Raw genomic sequence first — 13,031 nt, forward strand, 5'->3', positions numbered from 1 at the left:
TGGTGAATTTTTTATTATGTGAAATCTTATGTTATATGAGTTAGATCTCCATTAAAAAAAAAAAAAAAGTCAGTGTCTATTCCCCTAAATTAGAACCCAACTTTCTGCTTACGTGGCAAGAAGTCAGTCGCGCTGGAGAAGAACCACTCCATCCTGTGGGTTCTGGCCTCAACTAAAAACCTCCCTGCCAGCTGAAGCATTGGTGGTTCAGTGGTAGAATTCTCGCCTGCCACGTGGGAGGCCCGGGTTCGATTCCCGGCTAATGCAGCTTGTCTACCTTTTTAGATGGTTTTCCCAAGCATTTTTCACACAGCTGCTTGCCTAGGAGAGTATTACCCTAACTCGGATAAATTCATGCCTCTTGGCTCTAGATTTTACTGCCTCATAAACAGCACTTCAGTAGATGAAAAGCTCACTTTGTACTACTTCCCAGAGATGGTAACAGCTAATTTGGGGCCTTCACATCCACTCTCAGCCCTGCTTAGCTTGTAACTAACTCCTCACCAGTCTTTTACCAAAGTGCCCAGGAGAAAGTCCCTGCCAGCCGCAAGACAGAGATGGCTTTGCTGGTCAGGGACGGGTTCATCACAGCCTCTCCTGTTCACTCTTCCCTCTCTGCTCCGTCTCTTCCCACCCTGGCCCACCTGGCTAAAGACAGGACCTCCTGCCTGGTCTTCCTTGTTTAGTTGTGCCGATCCGCCGACAGTACCACGTTCCTCATAGTACACCTCCAGGCAAGAACCTTTACGTGTGTGCATATTTGCACCCCTGCCCCAACCTCTGGATCTTCCCCCTTATCCTCGGACCATGGGACCCCCAGTCAGGGCAGCCCCTCTTCTATGCCTCTTCACTTGCTCCAGCTCCCTCTTGGCCTGCCACTTGGGGGCATCCACAGCACAGTGCCCTTTCCCTGGTTCTGAGCTCTTATGGCACTTAATGTGTCCAGCCTGGGCCCCTTCAGGACGTGTCCTGATTGTCTCAGGAGTGGCAGCAGAGATTCTGGGGTCTGAACAACCTGCCTGTGAGTCCTGGCTCAGCTTCTTCTTAGACAGCTGCCTCAGATTTCTTATTTGTTAAGTAGGGTAACAGTAGTGATACCTAATCTATTGTATGATGTGTGTTTTAGAAAAGATTTTTACACGTAAATCACTTAGTACATGACAAACACTAACGGGAGCTTCGTTGTTGTTTTAGTACATGTTTATGAGTGACTCACAGTGGGCACTGTGACTCATGCCTGTAATCCCAGCACTTTGGGAGGCTGAGGTGGGCAGATCATGAGGTCAGAAGTTCAAGACCAGCCTGGCCAACATGGTGAAATCCCATCTCTACTAAAAATACAAAAAATTAGCTCAGCATGGTGGCACATGCCTGTAGTCCCAGTTGCTAGAAACTGGCAAGCGGAGGTTGCAGCCAGATTGCGCGACTGCACTCCAGCCTGAGTGACAGAGTGAGACTCCATCTAAATAAAATATGCCCAATCCTTCCCCTCAGCAGCCCTACCCTGCATGGAAGCACAGGATGCATGTAAGAGTGAAAATCAGGAAACAGTCGAAATTAATTTGAAGCTAATTTCTGACACCACATGATTTCATCCATAAATGTGGGTATTTCTAAAAGATGCCCTCCAGGGGCATGGAGTCCTGGCTGCTCTTCCAGTCTATCCTGCCCGGCTTTCCCTCCCCACCTTTCCCCAGGCCCTGGTACCACAGTCAGACATCAGGCTCCCTGGGCCTTGGCACTGGGAGGACGAGCATCTCAGCAGGCCCATCTCCCTGCTACAGCTGCCCCTGTCCCCTCCAAACTGTGTCCTGGGTCTACAGGGACAGGCGGCAGTACAGACATGGAAATAAAGGCCCCCTTTACTAGGAGAAGAGGTGTATGGCCCACACCTAGAATAGCACTACTCTAAGCCACAGGACAGAGTGAAAGACAGAAGTTGCAGAAGATACACTGTGATCCCATTTATGTTTACAAAATAAGAAGTAGGACAGCGCAATCCAGCATGGAGTACTTGCCTACCCAGGGGAGTGTGACCTACAGGTAGAGAAAAGTAAGACTGAAGATTCAGGAAGGAAAGAGGTTGTGTTTTGTGTTTCAAAATTTTTAGAATGAGGATATATTTTACTTGTATGATTTAACACTTTTAAGAGGCCAATTCTGGTATCATTTGAATAATGATATAAATAATGATCGTTTTGATTTATAACCCATGGAATAATATCAATATCCAGGAATCCATAATGACATAAATAATTGAATTAACTAATGGTGAAGAAGGGACAGCTCTGGGCCTGGTGGCTCACACCTGTAATCCCAGCACTTTTAGAGGCTGAGGTGGGTGGATCATTTGAGGTCAGGAGTTCAACACCAGCCTGGCTAACATGGCGAAACCCCATCTTTACTAATAAAACAAAATTGGCTGGGTACAGTGGCTCACACCTGTAATCCCAGCACTTTGGGAGGCCAAAGCGGGTAGATCACAAGGTCAGCAGGTGAAGACCATCCTGGCCAACATAGTGAAACCCTCTCTCTACTAAAAATACAAAAATTAGCTAGGTGTGGTGGTGTGCACCTGTAATCCTACTCAAGAGGCTGAGGCAGGAGAATCAGATAATTGCTTGAACCCGGGAGGCGGAGGTTGCAGCTAGCTGAGATCTTGCCACTACACTCTGGCCTGATGACAGAGTGACACTCTGTCCAAAAAAGAAAAAAAAATAGCCAGGCGTGGTGGCACTTGACTGTAATCTCAACTAGTTGGGAGTCTTTGGCATGAGAATCATTTGAACCTGGGAGACGGAGGTTGCAATGAGCTGAGATCACACCATTGTACTCCATCCTGGACAACAGAGTCAAACTGGTCCAAAAAAAGGAAGGAAGGAAAGAAAGGAGGGAGGGAGGGGATCACCATAAGGCAAATTCCACAATTCCACAATAATGTTTGTAGGCCTGAGTGCTGCAGTCCATCACTGGGGACATGTTTGAGGGAAAACAGGATATTTGTCTAATCTCAAGTATCCTCCCCAAGGTATTTATTAATTACAAACAGAAAAACAGTAGCCTTACAGGAGAGAAACTGAGCAGACACTGTCTTCATCAGGCAATGAGGTTAACGTCACTAATAACAAGGCCAGCAGACAACACGCGCCCACGATAGGGTGCACTGAGGCGCGACACTTCCGTGACATTACGCCAAAGATGTGTAACTCCCTACTCATGAAAAAGCATGAGACCAACCCAGACAGGGAGACAGTTCTGCAGAGTAACTGACCAGGGCTTTAAAAATGTCAGGTTTTTGAAAGACACACAGATTGAGGGGCTGTCACAGATTGGAGGAGACAAAAAAAGCCAGTTTAGCTAAATGCAGTGTGAGATCCTGGAACAAAAGACCAGGAATGGAAATCTTGTGATGTTCAAATTAGGGTAACTGTTTAGTTAGTGGTATTGAATTGATGTGAAACTTGTGGGTTTAATCACTGAACTATAGGGCCGGGTGTGGTGGCTCATGCCTGTAATCCCAGCACTTTGGGAAGCTGAGATAGTCGGATCAGATGAACCCAGGAGTTTGAAACCAGCCTGGGTAGCATGGCAAAACCCCATCTCTACTGGAAAAAAAAAAAAAAAAAAAAAAATTATCCAGACTTGATGGTATGTGCCTATAGTCCCAGCTACCCTGGAGGCTGAGGTGGGCTCAATCTCTTGAGCCCAGGGGGTAGAAATTGCACTGAACCAAGGTTGTGCCACTGTACTCCAGGCTGGGCAACAGAGCCGAGACTCTGTCTCAAAAAAAAAAAAAGATAATTGAACTATGGGCGTGTACAATATTAGCGTTAGGGACTGCTGCCTGAAGGATATACAAAGAATTCTCTACTCTTTTTGCATCATTTCTGTACATCTAAAATTATTTCACAACTAAAAAAATAGGAGTATGGAATTTTTTCCCAGAGCATTTCCCACCCCACACACTGCAGACTGCCAGCCCCTTCCTCCCTTCTCAGTGCAGTGAGAGCCAAACAGGCTGAAGGCGAACGGGATCCTACTGGCAGCCTTCCAGATCTGGAACATCTTGGCTCTTTAGGAAATTTGATTAGATGCCAAAAGAAAAAAGTTGGAATTTAAAGGTTATTCCTTAATGGGGAAAAAATAAATAGTTGATGCCAGAAAGATGCTTTTCTACCCTGGGTTGTGTGACAGTAAGTTAGATACTGATGACATGTATTGAGTTGGCCACTTGGAGGAAGTCTTGGGCACAATGCAGTCACAGTCCTTTCTCCAAAGTCATTTTTTAAGCCCTTTATTGAGATAGAATTCATATACCACACAATCCACCCAGCATTAAGTGTACAATTCAGTGACTTCTGTAGATTCACAGAGTTGTGTAACCATCACTACAAGCAATTTTAGAATATTTTCAGTGCCCTTGAAAGAATCCCTTAGCCATTATACCCTACTCCGCCATCTCCTCCAGTCCTAGGCAACATCCAGTCTGCTTTCTCTCTCCATAGGTTTGCCTGTTCTTAACGCTTTCGAGAAAGGGGATCATACAATATGTAGTCTTTTGTGATTGGCTTCTTTCACCTAACACAATGCTTTTAAAGTTCATTCATGTTGTGGCATACACACATCAGTACTTCATTCCTTTTTATTGCCAATCATAGTCCATTGTGTGGCTATACCACACCTCATTTATCCATTCATTCACTGATAGACATTTGGGTTGCTTCTACTTTTTGGCTGTTGTAGATAATGCTGATGTGAACACAACTGATGTACCAGGTTTCATGTGGCCATAAGTTTTCCTTTCTCCTTGGTATATACCTAGGAATGCAACTGCTGAGTCATGTGTTGACTCCATGTTTAGCCTTTTGAGGAATGGCCAGACTGTTCTCCAAAGCAGCTTGCATCATTTTACATTCCCACCAGCGATGTACAAGGGTTCCAGTTTCTCCACATCCTCCCCAACACTTGCAATTATCTGTCTTTTATTTTAGCCATCCTGATGGGTGTCCAGTAATATCTCGTAGTTTTGATTGCATTTTCCTGATGGCTAAGGATGCTGGGTATCTTTGATTTTAAACATCCACTCCCCTCAGGCCAGGGATCCCCTCTGAGATTTGCTGGATGTGTTCAGCACTGGTGTCGCCTCCTTGTGAGATCACTGTGCCTTCAAACTTACAAGCGTGGGGTCTATCCCAAGAGCTTTGGAGAATGACTCGGCATTGGATCCTCAGGGCTCCAGAGTCATGGTCCTTTGGAAGAGCCTGAATCAAGGTTGGGGGCACTGGAGAGTTGTGTGTGTGCTTGTCACAGGGGTCTGGTTTATTCAAGAGACCTGACAGCTTTTCGTGACCGCTTGTTCCTCTTCCTCTCCCAGGAGGTCCAGATGTTTCCTGTGACTCCAGCTTCAGTTGCGGCATCAGCGTCTTCACTGCTGCCAGGTAAGTGGTTTGTTTCAGCCAGAGGGTTTGTGGAAACATCTTTCCTGGAGGCAGTACAGCGATGACCCAAGGCAAACACTGCTCACGGCTGCTTCTTTTGGGACACCATCATACACAAAGGAGTTACTTGATGAGGGAATCTGAAGGACACTGAGCAAGCCCACCCCATCCAGGCTGATGGATAGATAGGGTGAATTAGAAGCCACTGGGGGCCGGGCGCGGTGGCTCACGCCTCTAACCCAGCACTTCAGGAGGTTGAGGCAGACAGATCGCTTGAGTTCAGGAATTCAAGACCAGCCTGGGCCACGTGGTGAAACCCTGTTTCTACTAAAAATACAAAACATTAGCTGGGCGTGGTGGCACGTGCCTATGGTCCCAGCTTCTTAGAGAGGCTGAGGTGGGAGGATCACTTGAGCCTGAGGTGGGCTGAGGTTGAAGTGAGCTGAGATCATGCCACTGCACTCCAGCCTGGATGACAGAGTTAGATCATGTCTTTAAAAAAAAAAAAAAAAAAAAAGGAATAGAAGAAAATGGATTGTTCTTGCTTATTTTTAAATACTTTTTTAAAAACTTAAGCTATTGAAGGTCAGTAAATGCAAGTAAAAGTACAGCCAATACGTGGTGACTGCGGTGAGACACAGGTGCCTTGACTCAGCACTTCTGTTTGTCCAGGATGATGTGGGGCCAACAAGACTGACAAGGGGAAGTCTGTTCAAGGACAGCCTGGAGCGTGGGCAGTCATTAATCATCTCTGAGATTAAGAGTAAATCACAGGCCCCACGAGCTGTCCTCTCCTGTGCTCCTAGGTCAGCTGCAATGGCGCAGTCTTCCACATGGGGGCAGTGCAGGCCAAGCAGCAAAATAATTCTCCTCTTTGCAGCTCCCTCCAGACCCCCTACAAGGTGATGGGACTCCCAGGGGAGAGCACTGTCAAGGTTCTGCCCTGGCCTGAGTTCCCTGGACTTGCCCCATGTCACTTTTTCTTTGGGTGGCATTGGCACCTCTGGGACTAGAGTGGATGGCGGGTCTCATACAGGGGTTTCTCCCCTCTGAGCTGGACAGTGAACCTGGGCCCCGGGAGAGCCAGTTACTCATGAAGAGAAAATGTGGACTCTGCCCCAAGAGGCTCTCCTCCCCAGACTCCTAGGACCCCTCCCCGTTGATGTCATTTGTGAACTTCTCCTCATCCCTCAGCACCCCAAGCATGTTTTCTAAGCACACAGGTACAGCTGAGTATAAAACGTGCCCCTAGCCAGCCCCACGCTGGTGGAGCAGATCAGTGAACGTTGCCCATTCTCGTTTTCACTTAGTTGTCATGCATTGCAGTGCACCTGCCCACACTCACCGCTGCAGGCTCCGAGATGAGAGTCCGCCCCGAACGTGTCCCTGACCTTTTAGTTACTCTAGTGGCGAGGCAGAGAAGTAGGCAGGAAGTTACTGGAAAGGGGAGCAATTGCTGTGAGGGGTGAAGTTCCTGGAAAAGGAGGGCCATGGTGCCTGAGCCCAGGCGCTGAGAAGAGTGGCTGCGAATAACAGCTAACGCCAGGGAGCGCAGCGAGGCGTCCAGGGCCCAGCGCGGTGCTTAACCTTTGTGTTGGATCCTTTAGCCTTGTCTGAGTCCTGTGGGGTTAGTAGTATTACTTCATGGCAGGTATGAGAAGGGAGGGAAGAACAGGGGCTGCTCTGTGGACAGTGGCTCTCGGAGGGGCTCGGGTGGACACAGACCCACCAGGAAGCCACCACTGTTGTCCCCATCAGAGGGGATGGGGGCTCAGGCTGGGGAGGGGGCAACATGTGGAGAAATTTGGGTGAGTTTGAGCTCCATGTTGAAGGCAGAATTAACAGGACTAGCTGATGGGTGGGGTGAGGTAGGCAGGAGAGAGGCAAGGGAAAGACTGCCTTCTAGAAGTTTAGTGTGAGCCAGACCCTGGCTGTCTTGGTGTCATTTACACACTGGGACTGGAAGGAAGAGCAGGTGTGGTTGGGGCAGTCAAGAGCTCTGTTCCAGGTAACTCTGAGCATCCCAGGAGAAGCGGGGAGGCAGACTCAGGTACTGGTCCCTGGAACCCAGGGAGCGGTCGGACAGACATTCGGGGACTGACATCAGTCCTCCTGCAGAGGGCTTAACTTTTGTACTGCAGACTGTGGAGACAGCGTCACAAGTGGGAACTGCAGCATCCTCCGTCTGGCAGCCAAAAGCCTGTTGTAGACTTGTCTCTAATCTGGCCTGCGGGGATTGAGGGAGAGGTCAGGGGAGGTCTCGGAGAACGCAGAGGTAGGGCTTAACCCATAAGATGCAGAGGGGGCACAGCTGTCCGCTGTCTCGCTGGACAGAGTGTGCTGTGGTGGCTGGGACGGGCCTACAGGATCCCTCAGTTCTTACGCTAAGGCCAGGAACTGCTAGACTGGAACCAGGGTTTTGGTTTATACCTGTCATCCAGGAGCCAATGCCAAATCCTACCTAAAATCCAAACCATTCTACCTGAAAAACAACAGTTGATCTAGTGCTTCCTGACTCCTGGTGACAGAGGTCCCTGCGTGGCAGCTGTATAGTCTGTGTCAGCAGCTGTGCTCAAGAGGTGGGTGCCTTCAGAGTTGTAAAACCGGAGCCAAGAGGCTCAGGCCCCAGCCCACCACCTTTTTCCCACAGGTGGTATTGACACAGTGAGACTGAGCTTGGACACAGTGGGATCCTGCAGGGTCACCAGATAGCCAGCCCCACCCTGTGATTCTTCCGGTTCACTGCTTGCCTAGGGCACCACATGAGGTTACCAGTTTACTTAGTTCAGGTCTGCCCATGGTGGTAGCTGGAATGGAGACTCCTCCCACGGCAGAAAGGCATTCCCGCCTGGCAGAAAACTGCCATGGTGCCAGCAGTCGTGTGCCTCTGAGTGGCCATTGACCTTTGGAGAGTCTGATGAAAGCTATGGACCCTCTTCCAAAAACATGCACATCCACAGCTGGGTGCAGTGCCTCCCACCTGTAATCCCACACTTTGGGAGGCCAAGGCAGGTGGATTACCTGAGGTCAGGAGTTTGAAATCAGCCTGGGGAACATAGCAAAAAAGAAAAAAAAAATTGCCAGGTGTGCTGGCACTTACCTGTAATCCCATCTACTTAGGAAGCTGAAGCAGGAGAATTGCTTGAACCGGGAGGCAGAGGTTTCAGTGAACCAAGATCATGCCACTGCACTCTAGCCTGGGTGACAGAGCAAGACTTTATCTCACACACATACACACACATATACACACAAACACACACACACACGAAATGCACATACACATGAAATTCTGAATGCACTTTCAGGGGTTCAAGCATCACCATGGAAGCAATCATTGCATCCCAGATCTTTTCATTAAAGATTTCTCACTTGGACCGAATCACAGAGAGATTTAACTGGCTAAACCCAAGAGCGGAAGCCTCCCTCTTCCCCCTGCCTCATCTCCCCTCTTCCTGCAATGCTGGAGAAGTTCCTAGTGGCCCCTGGCTTCGCCACAGAAGAAAGCCACCTGGAAAAGCAGGGGGTGACGAGGTGGCTTAGGTCTGCGTTCCTCCACCCTCCAGAGCAGGGGAAATACATGGGCGATTGAAAATTGGACCCCCCAGGGAGGGATGGAAAGTGAAGGAACCAGGATGGAGGAAGCATGCTTGCAGCTGAGGAAAGGGTTAAGAGAAATGTCTCTCCTGAATGTGCTCTCTCTCGTGACTGCTCTGGGTGGTGGAGCCAGCTGCCTGGATCCACACCCTAACTCCAGAATGCCTGGCTGTGGCCTTGGGCAAGTAGCTTGATTTCCCCCGCCTCAGTTTGCTCATGTTTCAACTCAGTGTAGTGATAGTACTGACCTCAAAGGGGTATGACTCTTCAGTGAGTTAAAGTATGTAAAGAACAGCCAGGCGTGGTGGCTCACGCCTATAATCCCAGCACTTTGGGAGGCCAAGGCAGGCTGGTTGCTCCACCCCAGGAGTCAGAGACTAGCCCAGGGCAGCATAGCAAAACCCCACTTCTACAAAACATACAAAAATGAGCTGGATATGGTGGCACATTCCTGTAGTTCCAGCTACTCAGGAGGCTGCGGTGGGAGATTCCCTCGAGCCCCGGAGCCCAAGGCTGCAGTGAGCCGTGATTGCACCACGGCATTTCAGCCTGGGTGACAGAACAAGACTCTGTCTCAATAATAATAATTTTAAAAAGTTTTTTAAGCATGTAAAGAACATAGCGTGGTGCCTGGTCCACAGCAAGCACTTTACACGTTTTAGCTACAATTGTTATTACAAGAACCTTATTACCATCTTACAAAAGAGGAAACAGACCCAGAGAAGTTAACTTCTTGCCCAAAGTCACTCAACTAATTAATAGCCAAATTGGAATTCAAGCTAGATCTGCCTGACTCCAGAGCCCATGCATTTAACTTTATTAGTTGCAGTTGGAGAATTGCAGAAGTTTTGCAGTTGGCCTCCCTAACTCATTAGATGCAGGAGTTCTCAAACAGGTGTTATATGAACAGTCCCCCCTCTGACACCCAGGCAGTGGAAAGGGGTCATGATGTTTTCAGTGATACCAGTTCTCCTGGGGTAGCTGGCTGCCCTATACATAAGCAGGCAGAAAGTTCTAGAAATCAGTATTTCGCAGCTTTTAGCATCTGCTGTTTGAAAAAATTTATATTTTGAAAAGCAACTTCACTTTCAGAAGCAACTTTGTTTTTAGATTTCCCTCTCTTCTAGTTTCATTGGAGATGTAACCTGAAGACCATAAAAAGTTAGACAGAAATGAAGTGCTATCTCCCAGGGAGAACAATGGAGCTTGTTATTATTTATTGGTAGTATCAGAAGCATTATTCAGTAAGTCTGTATTTTAATGGCCATAGTAGTGCCATGCATTTGAAAACTATAGTATGTGTATGTATAAGACATTCATTATGAGATGCTTTATGAGAAAATGCTCCGTGAAAATGGAATTTTGTAGACACCTTGAAATAACTCAGAAGCCCCCAGGAGTGACTTGTCTAGACTTTTTGGAACTGATGCTGAGATGTATTTTAAACTGAGTGAGCTCCCTCTGTTCTTGATGAGTAAGGTAAGCCAGGACAGGAGGGTGCTACATCTCAGGCTCCAGCCCGCCGGCTGGCAAGCTGAGCGCATCATGCAGTGTGCCCCTTTAGGTAGGGTGCAGGGTCCAGGGTCCCAGAGCCCCAGCTCCCCTGCCGAGCATGCACAGAGCTTGGCAGTGGCAGCCAACCCTGCCCAGCAGAGCAGCTGGGAGCTGGCAGCAGCTGGGATCTTGACCCTCCCTTTCTCAGGCACTAAGATCAGTTTCCCTGGTGCCCTAGGGTCCACCTGCTTCCTGTGACTCCATCTCCAGCCAGGCAAGGGAAGAGAGGCCCAGGGGGAGTGTCTCCAGCCCAGGGAATGAGTGCTTGGTATATGGCCTCATGGCCTCGGACAAGTCTCATACTGCCTCTGGACCTGGGGCTTGCTCATCCGTGCCTTGAAGGATTGGGTTACCTGCCCATGAGTTCCCTTTCAGTGATGAAGTTCTGGGTTGGGTACAGCAGGACCACCTCAGCAGCAGCCTGAAGATGCCCATATCTTCAGGTTTGCTGTGTTCAGGTGTTTGCTAGTCAGAGAAGGTTAATATGAAAAATGCTGCCAGTTCACATACCAGCTCCCTGAAATGCTGCCATGACACAGCACCCCTTGCAGGAGAGGCCCCACAGGCTGGTCAGCAGCATCTGAGGGCCACTGTGCACTTCAGAGCTCTGCTTGCAGAGGGGCTGTCCAGCCTGTGTCTTGGCCCTTTTGGATTCTGAGCATGCCCTGCACAGGTGGGAGCATCAGGCTTCCCTCGTGTCCTCTGTCTCTCCTTCTTTTTCTTTTTTTTGAGACAGGGTCTTGCTCTGTCACCCAGACTGGAGTAGTGACATAATCATAGCTCACCATAGCCTCAACTGTCTAGGCTCAGGTGATCCTCCCACCTCAGCCTCCCAAGTAGCTGGGACCCTAAGAATGTGCCACCACATCCAGCTAATTTTAAAAAATTTTAATAGAGGCGGGGTCTTGCTGTGTTGCCCAGGCTGGATCTCGAACTTACGGCCTCACGTCATCCTCCTGCCTCAGCTTCCCAAAGTACTGGGATTCCAGATGTGAGCCACTGTCTCCCCTTCTGACAAGAAAGGACACTGAAAAATGCGTGCTAACCTCCTTCCACTGACTCCTGGAGCTGCCAGGTATCCCCTGGGCTTGGAGGGGCCGGTCCACACAGGAGCTGCCATTCTGCTGCCCCTCCCAGGAGACAGTGGAGGTGATGCCACCAGGGACGTTCTCTGAGCCTGCTGTCCTAGTCAGGAGGCTGAGCTGTGTTGCAGGTGAGATTATTCTGGAGTCAGACTGATCAGATCCAGACTACCAGCCCCACCACCCCCATCTGTGTAACCTTGGGCGGGTTACTTCATATCCGTGTGCTGCAGTTCCCTCTTCTCCGAAATGGAAGTGGCGCGCCTTAGGTCATAGGGCTTTTTAAGGAGTGACATGAGGCTGTGTAGGAAAGCACCCAGCAGAGCGTTCACCTTTCAGAACCATCATGGCCGTCATTATCAGAGCTGTTATTCCCCCGGGGGCTCAGACGCACCGCTAGGCCTTCCCCATGCCAGTGGAGTAGGGGACCTGGTCACAGCACTGCCTTCCTCCTCACCAGCAGCTCCAGGGAAGTCCCGAGTCTCCCAGGGAAACAAGGAAAAACAAGGCCTTCCTCCCTGGGGGCTGTTTCAGCTTAGCTTGTCACAGTGATTTGCCAGGCATGGGGTCCTTGTGACACCCTGGACCCTGGCAGCTGACATGTCCCTGTGGCTCCTGCTAGAAAGGGGCTCACTACAGACTTCGGGGCTCACAGGGTCAGGAAAGACCAGGTTGTGGGTGAGGGTGGCTTCTGTACACCTGCTTTCCATAAGGCCCTGGGCTGCAAGGAGTCATCTCTTCCACCCCCAGGACATGAGCTTCTCTAGCCAGGGGATTCTGCCGGCCCAAGAAACATATGGAACAGAACGCAAGGGAAGGAGCTCTGCAGGAGGCACGCCAGAGTGGGCAAAAGAGGGACAGGGAGATAAAACAGTAAATGCTGGCTGCCAGAGATGACAAGAAAACACTCAGAAAGCCCTGGCATGGACTGCCGTGTGACCTGTGCGGCAGCCACGTGGCTACTGAGCTCCTGGTGGCTGCTCTGGACCGAGGTGCACCATAACCATGAAATACCCAGCAGGTCCCAAAAGCTTAGGGCACAGAATAGAATATAAAGTATTTGGTTGGGAATATTTATATTGATTACACATTGAGATGCTAATATTTGGGATACATTGGGTCAGTTAAAACATAGCATTAAAATTTATTTCACTTTTTTCTTTCTCCTTTTTAATTTAAAAGTGAAAGATGTAAAATTACATCGGTGGCTCTTGTTGTATTTCTGCTAGACAGTGCACTTGAGAGAAACTGATTAAGAGATTGGTGGAGCCGGTGTTTAAAACCATCCTCGACTCCTCTGTCTGTGCAGTCCCTGTCTGTCTCAGGCTAGCAAAGATTTAAGTGTTTTGGTATCCTCAGAAGA

The 13,031-nt window shown here is 49.2% G+C and overlaps 1 protein-coding gene and 1 non-coding gene across 4 annotated transcripts in view; both read left to right on the plus strand.

Annotated features, from left to right (window-relative positions):
- The window catches only part of VAC14 (VAC14 component of PIKFYVE complex), a 128,094-nt gene that overhangs the window by 33,212 nt on the left and 81,851 nt on the right, over nucleotides 1-13,031 (plus strand). For all 3 annotated transcript variants that reach the window (XM_078357719.1, XM_035282185.3, XM_035282187.3), the window contains one exon: nucleotides 5,375-5,438. In XM_078357719.1, coding sequence (XP_078213845.1) covers nucleotides 5,375-5,438 — 64 coding nt within the window. The remainder of the gene's footprint in view (nucleotides 1-5,374; nucleotides 5,439-13,031) is intronic.
- On the plus strand, nucleotides 197-267 carry TRNAG-GCC (transfer RNA glycine (anticodon GCC)). The gene has a single exon. It is a non-coding gene; the product is annotated as a tRNA-Gly (tRNA).

The sequence above is a fragment of the Callithrix jacchus genome, chromosome 20 (assembly GCF_049354715.1).
Source record: "Callithrix jacchus isolate 240 chromosome 20, calJac240_pri, whole genome shotgun sequence".
NCBI lineage: Eukaryota > Metazoa > Chordata > Mammalia > Primates > Cebidae > Callithrix > Callithrix jacchus.